Here is a 15,958-nt window from a genome sequence, read left to right as displayed (position 1 = left end):
GAGACAGGATTTGATGACAGGAGCAAAGCCTGGGAAGAGCTGAACAGGGTGGGAGACTGCATTCTGTGCGCAGAGCAGTGGTCTTTGCGAACACCTGCCGTTTGAACAGGCGGGAGGGCGAAGCGGGTGGTGCAGGTGAGAGGAGGCTGTCAATCTGGTGGGTGGGGCACTCATTAGATGCAATTACTCAATATACAACAGGTGGCTGGGGCATGCAGAAAACACCATGTGCCCAGATCGTCTCTAGGGAGGAGAGATTTCTTTGTGTTAATGAATGTATTTCGTACCATCGTGACTTTGGTATACCCAATTTCTTAGAAAACCAGAACTTATAGATTAGTTTTGGTGCAAGTGATGACATTCATAAAACTTCACAGCTATTTTATTCATGGAGAAATAGTTGCTGTCTTATTACCTTGATTCTTTTTAATTTAGTATTTGTCATTAACAAACATCAGAGCTTTAAATCCATATTAATATTTTTTTAATTTTTAAAATCAATTTGATTGATACATATTAATAAAGGGTACATTTAATCCAAAGTATACGATCAGTGATATTTGGTATAATCACATAGTTGTGCATTCATCACTTCAATCATTATTAGAGCATTTTCATTATTCCAATAATAATAAACAAAACCAAAAGAAGCTCTGCCTCTTAATAAGCAACTCTCAGTCTTTCTGTGCTTCCCCTGCCATACATAGCTGCTCTTCTGTTAAAAAACCATATTAATATTAATGCAATTATTTTTGAAAGTAGAGATTATGTAACGATGGTTTTAAATAATCCCTTCTTAATATCCTAATTATAGATATTATTCCTTACAAGCAAAGAATTTTGTGATTATTTTACAAGTATTGCTTTGTCTTTCTCAGGTATATTTCATTAAAGAACATAACATTGTTGCACCATATAAAATAGAAAGGGTAAGCAAAACTTTTCATTTTTTTCCCTGTAATTTATATAGTGATTTTGTGCAATAAGATTTTGTGACTTTATTAACCTCTTTAATCAAATATTGCAATAACAGGTATTTAAAACCTTGTTACCTAGCAGTTACAACAAAATTACCCAAGAGAGCCACAGACTTTGGTCCAAAGAATTCAGTTTTCACTTTATGGCTTAAAGAGAAAGGACCTAATCAAAAAAAAATTTTTTTTAATGATTAAAATAGAAAATTGAAGTCAGAATATGTGTCATTTGTAAGATTATTTACCAGATATCACAGAGAATTTGTCAGTAAATTCCTGAAAATTTTCTAAATATTTGAGAAATAGGTATAGTTACAAAATATCCTTATTTGTGAACTCATTGATAATTTCTAAATACTCTCAATTGATAGATGCTATGAGTTGACTTAAATACAACATGTTTCCCAGAACTTGTCAAGCAATCATAGATCTCAACCATTCTGTGCTTTATTAATTTTTTCCTGCTTCAGCGTAAGATATAGTAACGGGGTAACTCCTACCTGAAGAGAGCTGGCGAAGGGCCTGGGGGCAGGGCGGGGAACTGGGGACCGCCGCCCTCTAGCACAAACACCCCTCTAGCACAAACACCGCCCCACGGGCTGCCTCTCAGTCCCCAGCACAGACCAGCTGGCACTGCTCAGCCTGCAGGTGTACGGAGCCCCCAGCTGCATGCACGTGCCTGTGCTGATAGTCAGGGAGGGTAAATGACCCCTGAAGGTTTTGTTTGTTGAGTTCTTTTTTTAAGATTTATTATTTATTTATTTCTCTCCCCTTCCCTGCTCTCACCCTCCCTCCCCAGTTGTCTGCTCTCTGTGTCCATTTGCTGTGTGTTCCTCTGTGTCCGTTTACATTCTTGTTAGTGGCACGGAAATCTGTGTCTGTTGCGTCATCTTGCTGCATCAGCTCTCCGTGTGTGCGGCACCATTCCTGGGCAGGCTGTGCTTTTTTCGCACTGGGCGGCTCTCCTTACGGGGCGCACTCCTTGCGCGTGGGGCTCCCCTACGTGGGGGACACCCCTGCGTGGCAGGGCACTCCATGCGCACATCAGCACTGCGCATGGGCCAGCTCCACACAGGTCAGGAGGCCCTGGGTTTGAACCCTGGACCTCCCATGTGGTAGGCGGACGCCCTAACCACTGGCCAAGTCCACTTCCCTGTTGAGTTTTTTTTTTTTTTTTACCTTCTCTGAATTGGGCTTCTGGTTTCTTCTCTGTATATGGCTTCCGGTAATCTGGATTAAAACCTACCCTGATTCAGTTGGCCACACTTTAACTAAAAGTAACATCTTCAAAAGGTCCTATTTACAATGCATTCACAGCCCCAGGAATGTGGGTTGAAAATCAGAACATGCTGGGGTACGTAATTCAGTCCGCCACAGTTTTCATTAGCCCGGGAATCGGCTGTGTTCAGCTGGCAGCAGTGGGGAACCGATCTGTGTCCCTCATGAGTATATTCCTCAGAACACCTGCAAATCACCCTAACCAAGCAGTCCCTATTGCTGCAGAATAAACCACCCCAACACATAGTGGCTTAGAACCATCATTTATTATTTCCCATCAGTCTCCAAGTCTATAGTTCTTTTTAATCCGTGCGTCTCAGCAGGGTGGTGTTGGCATTTGGGGAAGGACAGCTCTTTGTTGTGTGGGGCTGCCCCTTACCCTGTCCCCTGCAGCTGCGGTTACCAGCCCGGAGAGTTCCCTGGGGTGCATGGGGCACCCCAGTTGAGAGCCACTGCCTGGGGTGACTGAGGATAACAGGCCTCACACTGTCACTAGAACAGTCTGGCAATAGTAACAGGAGCGCAGGTGTAGCTCAGTGGTTGAGCGCCTGCTTCCCATGTGTGAGGCCCTGGGTTCAATCCCTGGTGCCTCCTAAAAAAAACAAACAAAAAAACACCACCCACACACCCACCACCCACACAAAATTACATTCCCCAAGAAGAGAAAATCTCATACCCAGAAATATTATGTAGGGAACTGTTTTAGTACCAATCACTGCTAACTTAAAGTCATTTTACAAATGTGAAGGCATTTATTGGAAGGATATCTGACTTTCCAATTTTTTAGAACTTTGTCGTTCTCTCTCTGTGAATTGAAATGAAGAAAGAAGAGTAAAATCTTCAGACTCTTTTAAGTGTCTGCAATTAGACACTTGCGGTTTGACAGGTGTCCCCTTTTCCAGGCTGAGTTTTCGTTCGGTAGATGTTTATCGCGTTCCTGCTAAGTGCCACGCACTGGGCAGGCCCGTCCAGAAGTTAATGGTCCCACTGAGGCCTCCAGCACTCTGTCCCTGTGGAGGAGACAGCCAGGCAGAGGCCAGCGGGATCCATCAGGTAGTTTGCACTTGTTCTTGGCAGTGAGGGGGTCTGGTATGCTTCCCCTCTTCCTTTGTTTTGATTTTTTTTCCCCTTTCTGTTAGGGCAAAATGGAGTATGTCTTTGAATTGGACATTTCAGGCAAAGTAGAAGATGTTGTGGAGACGTTGCTTCAGGTAAGCCAGTGCCTTACCCAGGTATTACTGGGTAGATTATTCAAAGCAAACTGAGGCAGGAGCGTAAAAAAATTTTTTTGTATTTGTACATTTAACCCAAACCTTAATCTCTTCAAAATGTGAAGCGTATTTAGAATATAAGTATGTTGAATTTGAAAAACTACATTTTGGGAAGAAGCCATAGGTATATCAGAAGCAAGCTCAACTGTTACTAAGTAACAGAATGACAACTGTTGCTCATTGCTTCTGAGGAAATGTATTCTGATTTTCTGAGAAAAAAAATTCATTTATATTTATAATGTTTTAGCTTCACAGAGCATCCTGCCTTGACAAACTGGGGGACCAAACTGCCATGGTAAGAGACTCTAAAGAGCTGTGTCTGTGGTTGTTGAGTTAACTTGTACTGACATTTTCTTTATCAATACTTGCTTTATACTTTGTAAATTGTTCTGTCTTAATATTATAGATAACTGCAATTTTGCAGTCACGTTTGGCTAGGACATCATTTGACAAAAACAGGTAAGTTTTTTTTTAGTGATTTTTTTCCCCCGATTATAAAAGCAGGGACACTTGGGAGAGTGAAAAGTGGGGCAGGCCCGGCTGCCTGTCCCCAGGGCTTGCAGGGCCTGGAATTTGAATGTGAATTTGGCAAAAATGTCAACTACCTGTGGAACTTCTTCATTTATTACTCCTTGTCCCTCTTTCTGAGAGACGGAGAAATAATATTTTTCAAGGTATTTTGTTTCATTTTAAATAGCAAAACCCAAGCTGCATTTTTATTTATACGCACAAGAAAGGTAAATCTTTTTATAAAAAAAATCTAGAGTTGGGAACTCTTGGAAAAGCTATACACAAATGCCTCTCTCTCTTTAATGTCCAATATGCTTTGCAACCACAGATGGTATTTTATATTTAATCTGTAAATTCGAAATGTATTTAAATTAAAGGGGAGCTTTTTGTAAAAGGACCAAATGTCCTTTTATAAATGTACTAAGGAATATCTCGCTCTTTGAAATTTCTTAGGATTTTTATGAGTAATTTTTATTAAAAGAATCTTAAAAAAAAAAAAAAGACAGGCGGCTCTTCATCTCTGAGGCCTCCTGTGTCTTAGGGAGCACACCACGGCCGCACCTAGAAATCTCAGCTCCCCTCTGCCTGGTTGGTCGGGCAGCTGCCCCTGGGATCGTCAGTGCCGTCCGCCCCTGCCTCTTCACCCCACAGCCGTCTCAGCCCCTTTGCTGGTCCATCCCACTGCAGCCTGCCCTTCTGCATTCTGTTTTCCCGCCTACCGTGATCTTCCTAAGGAACTTTTCAGGCCTACTGCTGGAGTTAAAAGCCCTTCAGCACTCCCGCCGACCTCAGGATCAGGTCCAGACGGCTCACCTCCTGGAGTTCTAGCCCTCGTTTCCTGCTTCTAGTCTGTGATTGTGCATCTCAAATTCTGTGCTCTTGCCACGTGCATTACCCTATCGAGCCGTGTGGTCTCCGACCTCGGAGCTTCTGCTTGGAGTTCTCCCCTCCTTCCTCTTTTGCACCTGGCTAACTATCACCTGACCTTCAGATCTCAGCTTGGGTGCCAGTTCTTCTGGAAAACTTTTCCTGATACTTCTGGCGGCGGTAGGTACCTTCCTATGACATCCTGTAGGGACCTATAGACTAAACTCTTACTACTCTATTGGTTTTTCTTTGCTTTTCTTAGAATGTCTAAGCCTACAATATTTTTTTCTACAAAGTAATGTTACTTTCATATTATCCTGTTTTGTTTCTCACCTTATTAGTAAGTAGATTTTCTTATATTAAGTAGATTTCTATTCCTACATTAAACCACTATATTAATTACTCTAGCTTTATGATAACTCTGGACATTGGTGTCCCATACCTTATTTTTCTTTTTAAATTATGTCTTCTCTATTTTTGCCTTCAGGTACTTCCTCTTAAATTTAGGATCAGCTTGCCAAGTTCCATTAAAAAAAAAAAGCCTACTGGGGTTTTGATTCCAATTGCATTCAATCTATAGATCAATTTGAGGAGAATTGATGTCTTTATAAGATTGAGTCTTCTTTCCATTTACTGAGGGCTTCTTTCCATTTATTTAGGTCTTCTTGAATCTTCCTTATAATTTTCTCCGTAAAGGTTTTTCTTGTTTTGTGTTAGATGTATTCTTAGGACATCACGTATTTGGAAGTCTTGTAAATGGTGTCCTGTTAAAAATTTCATTTTCTATTTATTGTTGATGTGTGGAATGCAATAGGTTTTAGTAGATTAATTTTATTTTCAGCAACCTTGCTAACTCTGTGATCAATTCCATTAGCTTTATATATACATAACCTTATCTATGAATAATTGCATCTCTACACTAGAGTTTTTATTTTAGATTTTTGCATTTATAATATTTCATACTTAGGGCAAAGTAGAAAGTATTGGTTGAAGACATTCACCTATTTAGGGATTATTATATTGCTAGGCCATGGCTCTACTTTTATGTTTATAAATGAAATTAGTTTTTATTTTCTTGCTGTCTTTGTAAGATGTGGGACTCAGGGTAACCCTGACCCTTACCCTACATTTTAAGGTGTTGAAGAACTTGTCAGCAAAGCCATCGGTTCAGTAATGTATTTTTTGCATTTATGTTTGTTTCAGTTTCCATTTCACTATATAGCATTAATTTCTTTCCATTTTTGTACGGACGGGTGCAGTAGGTAAGTGGACCCTTGGAAGAAGAATAGCTTCCATCTTAGGAAGGAAAAAAGAATTACCTTCTTTTGACCTACTTAAAATGCATCCTTTTCCTAAATAGTGATTTAGGCTTCAATTCTGGGCTTCAGCATAATGTTAATTTAAAAAGTGGTTTACTGTGCAAGTTTTAATTTTTTCACTCTCTAAAACCTTAAGCTGAAGAATCTGGGGGAGAATTTTTGTTGTTGTTGCAGTATGAAATTAGATATTCTGGTCTTATGTACTTTTTCTAAAATACAGTAGTAAATTTTTGTTAAGACAAAACTTCAGGGAAGCAGACGTGGCTCAACTGATAGAGCGTCCACCTACCATATAGGAGGTCCAGGGTTTGAACCCAGGACCTCCTGACCTGTGTGGAGCTGGCCCATGCACAGTGCTGCTGCGCACAAGGAGTGCCGTGCCACGCAGGGGTGTCCCCCGCATAGAGGGGCCCCACGCGCAAGGAGTGCGCTCTGCAAGGAGAGCCGCCCTGCATGAAAGAAGTGCAGCCTGCCCAGGAGTGGTGCCATACACACGGATTGCTGATGCAGCAAGATGATGCAACAAAAGAGACACAGATACCCAGTGCCACTTTTCAAGAATTCAAGTGGAGGGAAGCGGACTTGGCCCAATGGATAGGGCATCTGCCTACCACATGGGAGATCCAAGGTTCAAACCTGGGGCCTCCTTGATCTGTGTGGAGCTGGCCCATGTGCAGTGCTGATGCGCGCAAGGAGTGCCGTGCCACACAAGGGTGTCCCCAGCATAGGGGAGCCCCACGCTCAAGGAGTGCGCCCTGTAAGGAGAGCTGCCCAGCGCGAAAGAAAGTGCAGCCTGCCCAGGAATGGCGCCGCCCACACGGAGAGCTGACACAACAAGATGATGCAATAAAAAGAAACACAGATTCCCGGTGCCGCTGATAAGGATAGAAGTAGTCACAGAAGAACACACAGTGAATAGACACACAGAGCAGACAAATGGGGGAAGGGGGAAGGTGAGAGAAATTTTAAAAAAAACAGAATTCAAGTGAACACAGAAGAACACACAGCGAATGGACACAGAGAGCAGACAACGGGGGTGGGGTGAGGGGAAGGGGAGAGGAAAAAATCTTTAAAAAAAACAAAAAATAAGTCATCATATTTCAAAGGAAATACTTTTTTCTTGAAGGAATATAGAATAACTTTTTTTTAAAGATTGTCACATCTATACGAGTTGAAAAAATAATGAACACATATACACTAATTCACCAGGCTGTTAATTTGTGAACATTTTGTCAAATTTTCTTTAGCTCTTTACATGTTCATCCTCTTGCTCACATGCTCACTCTGGGTGTGTATGTGTATACTATATGCCTGTGAATATATGTATATATAATGTGTGTGTATTCTACATAAGTATATAACTTTTTCCTGAACTATTTGAAAGTAAGGGAAGCGGATTTGGCTCAACGGATGAGCGTCCACCTACCACATGCGAGGTCCAGGGTTCAAACCTGGGGCCTCCTGACCCGTGTGATGAGCTGGCCCACGTGCATTGCTGATGTGCACAAGAACTGCTGTGCCACGCAGGGGTGTCCCCCGCATAGGGGAGCCCCACGCACGAAGAGTGCGCCCCATAAGGAGAGCCACCCAGTGTGAAAAAAGTGCAGCCTGCCCAGGAGTGGGGCTGCACACATGGCTAGCTGACACAACAAGATGATGCAGCTAAAAGAGACACAGAGTCCCCGTGCCGCTGACAAGAATACAAGCGGACACAGAAGAACACACAGTGAATGGACACAGAGAACAGATAGCTGGGGGCAGGGGGCGGCAGGGAAGGGGAGAGAAATAAATAAATAAATCTTTAAAAAAAAAAAAAGTAAGTGACAAGGTACCTGACACTCTTAAGTACTTCCACATGCATCTCTTAAAAGGATATTCTCCTATTTCCACCATACCATTATCATACTCAGCAGTAATCCCACCATAACAACATTTACTCTAAAGCCCCATATTCAGTTTTCTGCATTTAATCCACCAAGTATCTTCTTTAAAATAAACTTTGAATTTTGGAATAATTTGAAATTTACAGAAAAGTTGCCAAGTAGTACAAAGAGTTCCCATTAACCCCTTACCCCGTTTCTCCTGCTGTCATATGTTTAGTATATAATTGCCTCCATCTTTCGTTGGATGCATTTTTAGGTGTGTGATTTATTTTGATGCTATTCAAAATCATAGTTTCAATTATTTGTTACCGGTATATAGAAATATATTCATTTTGTGTATTGACCTTGGATCCTGTGACCTTTCCAGATTTGCTCAGTAGTTCTTGTGTTGTCTTTTTAGATTTCACAGAGTTTCTGTGTACATAATCAATCTGTGAATAATGACAGTTTCACGTTTTTCTTTCCAATCCTTATGGCTTTTATTTCTATTTCTTTATTGCACCATGTTTCATGTGGTGGGAACAGAGGCCCTTGGCTTATTTTTGATCCTATGGGAAAAAAGTTTATTGTTTTGCCATTGAAGTGTGATGCTACTATAGACATTTTATAGATGCCTTTTATTAGAAGGAGAAAGTTTCAGTCTTAGTTTGCTGAGAGTATTTTCAAGAATGAGTTTTGAATTTTTTTCAGATATTTTTCTACCTTTATTGGGAAGAACGTATGTTTTTTATTATTATTTTTTAAAGTACTGAGGCCGCGAATTGAACCCTGGCCCTTGTATGTTGGAAGCTGGCACTCAACAACTGAGCCTCACTGGCTTCTCTGAGTTGGTTCTTCCTTTTGTTTACTTCTTGTTTTTGCTTTTTAGGAGGCACCAGGAACCGAACCTGGGACCTCCCATGTGGGAGGTGGAAGCTCATCCACTTGAGCCACATCTGCTTCCCCGATGTTTATTTTTTGAGTTCATTAATATTGTGAATGACAGTGATTTTCCAATGTTAAATCAACGTTGTATTTGTAGTATAAACCCTACTTGATCATGACATAGTGATCTTTTTTCTATATAATGCTTGATTTGCTTTGCTAGTATTAAGAATGTTTGTGCCTTTGTTCATGGAGGGATATTGCTCTGTAATTCTCTTGGAATGTATTTGTCATGTTTTAGTATCACGGTTATATTGGCCTTATAAAAGGAGAGTGGGGGTGCCCCCTTATCCTGTGTTTTTGGAAGGTGTTTATTTCTTAAAATTTTAATAGAAGCCATCTAGTCCTGAGGTGTTTGGAATTCTATTTATTTATTTGACAGGGGGGGTTTTAGAGGATCCATTTCTTGTGTGAGTTTGGTAAGTTGCAATTTTTAAGAAATTTATGCATATTGTCTAAGACATCAGATTTATTGAAGTTTTTTTTTTAATTTAATTTAATTTTATTTTATTTTATTTTATTTATTTCTCTCCCCTTCTCTTCCCCCTCCCCCTGCCGTTGTCTGTTCTCTATTTGCTGTTCTTCTTTTGTCAGCTTCTGTTGTTGTCAGAGGCACGGGAATCTGTGTTTCTTTTGGTTGTATCATCTTGCTGTGTCAGCTCTCCATGTGTGCAGCACCATTCCTGGGCAGGCTGAACTTTCTTTCACGCTGGGCGGCTCTCCTTATGGGGCACACTCCTTGCGCGTGGGGCTCCCCTACGCGGGGGACACCCCTGTGTGGCACGGCACTCCTTGCACGCATCAGCACTGTGCATGGGCCAGCTCCACACGGGTCAAGGAGGCTGGGGGTTTGAACTGCGGACCTCCCATGTGGTAGACGGACGCCCTAACTACTGGGCCAAGTCTGCTTCCCTGAAGTTGTTTTTAATGAACTTTAATAGTAGTAAGAGCTATAGCGATGGCCTCTCTGTGGTTCCTTATATTGACAATTTTTGTTTTATCTCTTTTTTTCTTTATCAGTATTGCCAGGGGCTTAGCAGTTTAATTAAACTTTCAAAGAATAACTTTTTTTAAAATACACTTTTTGTTTATTTTAAAAATACACTTAGATCATACAAAATGTTACATTAAAAAATATGAGATTCTCATGTGCCCCACTCCCCACACCCCTCACTTTTCCCACATCAACAACTTCTTTCATTAGTGTGGTACATTCATTGCATTTGAGGAATACATTTTGAAGCACTGCTACACAGCATGGATTATAGTTTACATTGTAGTTTATACTCTCTCCCAGTGGTCTGCGGCAGGATATGTAATGTCCTGCATCTGTCCCTGCAATATCATTCAAGACAAATACCAAGTCCCAAAAACGCCCCAATATCACATCTCTTTTTTCTCTCCCTGCCTTCAGCAACTTCTGTGGCCACTCTCTCCACATCAGTGATATAATTTCTTCCATTGCTAGAGTCACAATAATTCTATAGTATAATACCAGTAAGTCTAATCTAATCCATATTTTATTCCTCCATCCTAAGGACCCTGGGATGACAATGCCCACTCTATCTCTCAATTGAGAGGGGACTTTGATCCCACATGGCTGGTGGATGGGACTCTCATGCCTGCACCTGTAGACTCTCTCAGTTCCTTGGTGTAGTGGTTGTCCATCCTTACCTCCCTGTCAGCTGACCTAGGTAAGTCCTATGAACTGGAGAGTAGGTGTTGCAACACTGCTGAGACTCAGGGCCCAGCTGGCACATGGGCTGCCCAGAGATTTGCGCTCCCTGGGCATATACCACCTCCATCACCAAACACAGGTTCAAAGAAAGAAGAGGCATGTGTAGAGAAGTCATATCTGAGTCCAACTCCATCACACTCAGGAGCACAAATTCCAAAGTAGGGCCTACTGGCAAGGCACTGATCTCCAGAGCCATTTGTCAGGACCATAGGACCTGGGTGTCTCCATAGCCCTCAGGATTACCACTACCTGGGGTTGTATCTACTTTGGCTCTCTCTGAGATCCTGCTGAGATATGTGTAAGCATGACCCCTCTGATGATCTCCTGACTCATTTCAGTGTCTCTTAGCCATATAAACTCATTTGTCTTTACCATTTTCCCCTTTTATTCAAAGTCTTTTTCTAGTTGCCTCACCAGTTGGTGCTTGGTAGTAATCCCTCGGCATCAGAGAGGTTATCCCTGGGAGTCATGCCCCATGCTGGGGAAGGTAAAGCATTTACATACTGAGCTTGGCTTAGAGTGTGGCCACATTTCAGCAACATGGAGGTTCTCAGGAGGTAACACTTAGGCACACTACAACACTATGCCAAGTTGAAATTTCAAGTGCAACAGGCTCACAAGCATAGTCATCAGTATCAAGAGCCCATCATTGGACCATCCTTCTTCACTGGTCATTGCCCTTGCACTTGGGGGATTGTTGCTGTTCCATTGGCGAACATGACAGAGCTCCTCAGGATGGGAACCCAACACTCCCTCAGTTGTCGTATGACTTTCTACCCACTGTGTCAATACTCAGTAAACATCCAAACATATCTATCTACCCTATATGCATGCCCTGGAGAATTCCCACCCATGCATCCCCCATCAATGACACCCCACACCAATGCTCCTCCCCTGCCACAGTTGAGCCCCTCTGTGATCCAAAACGTCTTTAGACGTGAAGCCTAATATATTTTTTCCCCTCTGTTTTTTCCATTTAATATAAAATGAATTTCTTCTTCAATTATTTCCTTCCTTCTGCTTCCTTTGGGCATAATTTATTCTTTTTTTTTTTTTGCTTCTTAAGAGTAAAGATTCCATCACTGATTTTAGATTTTCTTTTGTAATATAATCATCTGTGCCTGTTGACATTTCCTTCTTGACATTGTTTCAGTTGCATTCAACACATTTTGATGTTCTATTTTCATTATCATTGATTTCAAAATATTTTGTAATTTTCTTATGATGTTTTCCTTTGACCCATAGGTGATTTAGAAGTATGTTATTTAGCTTTCACATATTTGGAGGTCTGATGGGTATCTTAAAATTATTGATTTCTAATTATCTGGTCTATCTTCATGAAAGGAATGTGTTCTTTCCAGTTGTTGAGTTAAATATCAGTTAGGTCCAGTTGGTTGTTCAGATTGTACTTTATGACTTTTGTTGTTGTTGTTAGCTTGTTCTATCAGTTACTGAGAAAGATATTTTTTTGTTTTGTTTTGTTTTAAACATTTTATTTTATTTTTTTTTATTTTTTTAATTTTTTTATTTTTTATTGACTTTGTAATAATATTACATTAAAAATATATATGTGAGGTCCCATTCAACCCCACCCCCCCACCCCCCCTCTCCCCCCCCCCAACAACACTCGTTCCCATCATCATGACACATCCATTGGATTTGGTAAGTACATCTTTGGGCACCTCTGCACCTCATATACATTGGTTCACATCATGGCCCATACTCTCCTCTATTCCATCAAGTGGGCCCTGTGAGGATTTACAGTGTCCGGTGATTACCTCTGAAGCACCATCCAGGGCAGCTCCATGTCCCGAAGATGCCTCCACCTCTCATCTCTTCCTGCCTTTCCCCATACCCTTTGTCCATTATGTCCACTTTTCCCAATCCAATGCCACCTCTTCTATGTGGACATTGGATTGGTTGTGTCCATTGCACCTCTATGTCAAGAGGAGGCTCAGATTCCACCTGGATGCTGGATGCAATCCTCCCATTTTCAGTTGTAATCACTCTAGGCTCCATGGTGTGGTGGTTGTCCTTCTTCAACTCCATCTTAGCTGAGTGTGGTAAGTCCAATAAATCAGATTGTAGGTGCTGGAGTCTGTTGAGGCTCAGGATCTGGCTATCACATTGTCAGTCCAGAGATTCAAATCCCCTAAATATATCTTAAACCCCAACATTAACTGCACCTCCAGCACATTAGCATGAAAGTCTTATGAAGGGAGATCCCATCTGAGTCCAGATTCATCACACATAAACACCATTTCCAAAGAGGGGCCATCTGCCCTGGTAGTTAACCCCATCGGCCATGACCATAACTCCCATGGGTCTCTTTAGCCCTCAAAGGAACCAATATCTGGGGGTTGTATCTGCTTTATCTGTCTCTCTGACTCTGCTCAGTTGTGCATGAGGGCAAACCTTCTGCCAGCCTCCAGACTCTTTTTTAGAAACTTGTAGCCATATAAACTCATTTCTCCTTTCCATTTCCCCCTTACTTTAGGTCAAACAGCATTTTAAAGTCATGGTATTTTATGTAGACATGGATATTCTGCTGATCCTCATTGAACCTTCCATATAAGGTCATTTTCCAGTTGCATCATCAGTTGGTAGTTGATAGTGGTCCCTCGTTGCCAGGGAGGCTCATCCCCGGGTGTCATGTCCCACGCTGGGGGGAAGGCATTGCATTTACATGCTGAGTTTGGCTTCGAGACTGGCCACATTTGAGTAACATGAAGGCTGACAGAAGGAAATTCCCAGGCACAAAGTTGCTCTAGGCCTTGTTCTTATTTTGGGTTTATCAGCTCACAAGCATAGTCATTAGCATCAGGGGCTCACTGTTGAACCCTCACTCCCTCCCGGTCCCCACCACTGTACCTGGGAGACTGTCGCTGCTCCCCTAGGGACCACGACAGAGCACCACTGGCCAGGAACCCAGTACCCCCCCTACTGTGGTTTTTAATTGTTGCCACTATGAGTATATCCAAACATTACCATGCACCCTGGACATATGTTCTGTACAGCTCCCTGTCAGTCATATATCACCTGTCATTGGTATCCCATACCAGTATCCCTCCATTGCCATTGTTGAAACACTCTGTGATCCAGAACTCCCCGAAATTTGAAGCCCAATATAATGTCATGGTCCCTTACTAGGGAATGGCATATAGCGATGAGTTTAAAGGATAGATAAAGAACTTGGATAAAGTTAGATAAAGAACTTAGATAAAGAATGTTGACTTGAAAAAATTCCACATCCTATTTTTTTCTTTTTTTTTTCCCCCCCCCCCCCCCCCCCCCCAATTATTCAGCTTTTCTTCACAGGAGTCCTAGACCACAGCAATGTATATATATAATATACAGCACTCCCACACATCCACCAGAAAACCTTTTCCCTTCCACAGTGATACTCTTACGCCCTATTCATATCATATTTACTTAAAGTGATGTACAGAGTCTGAGACATTAGCTTTCTAACAAGGTGACATCTGTGCTTACATTATGGTGCATACTTTAGGATACACAGTTCTTTACATTTTTAGTTATCCTATGTTTTACATTATGGTTTACATTATCAGTCTGTCATCTCCTATATGTTATGGTGTAATATTACATGTTTTATATCCATCCTTGTGTACTCTCAAGAAACTCCTCTCTTACCCCCCATTTACTTTGGTTCCACACATTTAACGTCCATTTTCCCTTCCACCTTGGTGCCCTCAGTGATAGCCAACCTCCGTTTCCTGAGGAGCCACTTCCAGAGATAGATGGAATAGTGTTCAGGGCCTAACTTGCTCAACTGCCCCAATGCCCTGGGAGCCACCCTTTCTCTCGAGGGATACAGTTCCCTCTATTGGATGGCATTAGTCCTCCCCAGGATGTGGGTCCACCCCCACTCTCACTACTTGGGTTTCTACCCCATGGTGTCACCCACTCTGGCAGAATGAGCATTTAGACATTCCCCAGGAGCCCGTCCTGCATCAGACCCTCCCCTCCGAGCATTCTAAACAGGTAACCCTCTTTATTATATTTTGATATGATTTTCTCGGCATTTTACTCTCCGCCAACACCTGACCCTCTCCTGGTTCGTATGCTACCCCTCCCTCCCCCCACTTTTGGGCAACGTTACCCATCCGTCCCTCCCCAGCCACCCTCAAACCCGCAAAGCCCCAAGCAAAGGCAACCCCTTGCCCCCCTTTTATCTCTTCTTTGTGTTCATACTTACCACCATCTCGTCTTAAATTCCACCCCTGCAGACATCGGCTCATATCCTTCCTCCACCCTCCGATTTCCTGCAAGCCTATCGTTCAGTCTCTTGCTATCTAGGGCAGCTTGTTTATTTCATATCATTGAGGTCATGTAGTATTTGTCCTTCAATGTCTGGGTTGCTTCACTCAACAAAAGGTTCTCAAGATTCATCCATGTTATCACATGTGTTTGTAGTGTGTTTGCTCTTACAGCCAAGTAGTATTCCATTGTGTGTATATACCACATTTTATTGATCCACTCATCTGTTGATGGGCATTTGGGTTGATTCCAACTTTTGGCAATAGTGAACAATGCTGCTATGAACATTGGTGTACATATATTGGTTTGTGTTCTTGTTTTCAGTTCTGCTGGGTATATTCCCAGCAGTGGTATTGCTGGGTCATATGGCAAATCTATGGCTAGTTTTTTGAGAAACCGCCATACTGTTCTCCAGAATGGTTGGATCCTTCTGCATTCCCACCAGCAGTGGATGAGTGTTCCCCTTCCTTCACATCCTCTCCAGCACTTGTATTCTTCTGTTTTTTTCATAGCTGCCAATCTTATGGGTGTAAGATGGTATCTCATTGTGGTTTTGATTTGCATTTCCCTGATAGCTAGAGATTTGGAACATTTTTTCATGTGCTTTCTTGCCATTTGTATTTCTTCTTCGGAGAAGTGTCTGTTTAAGTCTTTTTCCCATTTTTTAAATGGGTTGTTTATCTTTTTATTTTCAAGATATAGGAGTTCTTTATATATGCAAGTTATAAGTTTCTTATCAGATATATGATTGCCAAATATTTTCTCCCACTGTGTGGGCTCCCTTTTTACTTTCTTGACAAACTCCTTTGAGGTGCAGAAGGCTTTAATTTTGAGGAAGTCCCATTTATCTATTAGTTCTTTTGCTGCTCGTGCTTTTGGTGAGATATTCATAAATCCATTACCTATTACAAGG

The 15,958-nt window shown here is 41.8% G+C and overlaps 1 protein-coding gene across 3 annotated transcripts in view; it reads left to right on the top strand.

Annotated features, from left to right (window-relative positions):
* Positions 1 to 15,958, top strand: part of NSMAF (neutral sphingomyelinase activation associated factor) — a 73,235-nt gene that overhangs the window by 31,734 nt on the left and 25,543 nt on the right. For all 3 annotated transcript variants that reach the window (XM_058275555.1, XM_058275554.1, XM_071207823.1), the window contains exons 6-9: positions 879 to 929; positions 3,392 to 3,463; positions 3,771 to 3,818; positions 3,930 to 3,982. In XM_058275555.1, the coding sequence (XP_058131538.1) occupies positions 879 to 929; positions 3,392 to 3,463; positions 3,771 to 3,818; positions 3,930 to 3,982 (224 nt within the window). The remainder of the gene's footprint in view (positions 1 to 878; positions 930 to 3,391; positions 3,464 to 3,770; positions 3,819 to 3,929; positions 3,983 to 15,958) is intronic.

Source organism: Dasypus novemcinctus, chromosome 14 (genome assembly GCF_030445035.2).
Source record: "Dasypus novemcinctus isolate mDasNov1 chromosome 14, mDasNov1.1.hap2, whole genome shotgun sequence".
NCBI classification, from domain to species: domain Eukaryota; kingdom Metazoa; phylum Chordata; class Mammalia; order Cingulata; family Dasypodidae; genus Dasypus; species Dasypus novemcinctus.
Note: the sequence above shows the minus strand (reverse complement) of the source record. Positions and strands in the feature narration are given on the sequence as shown.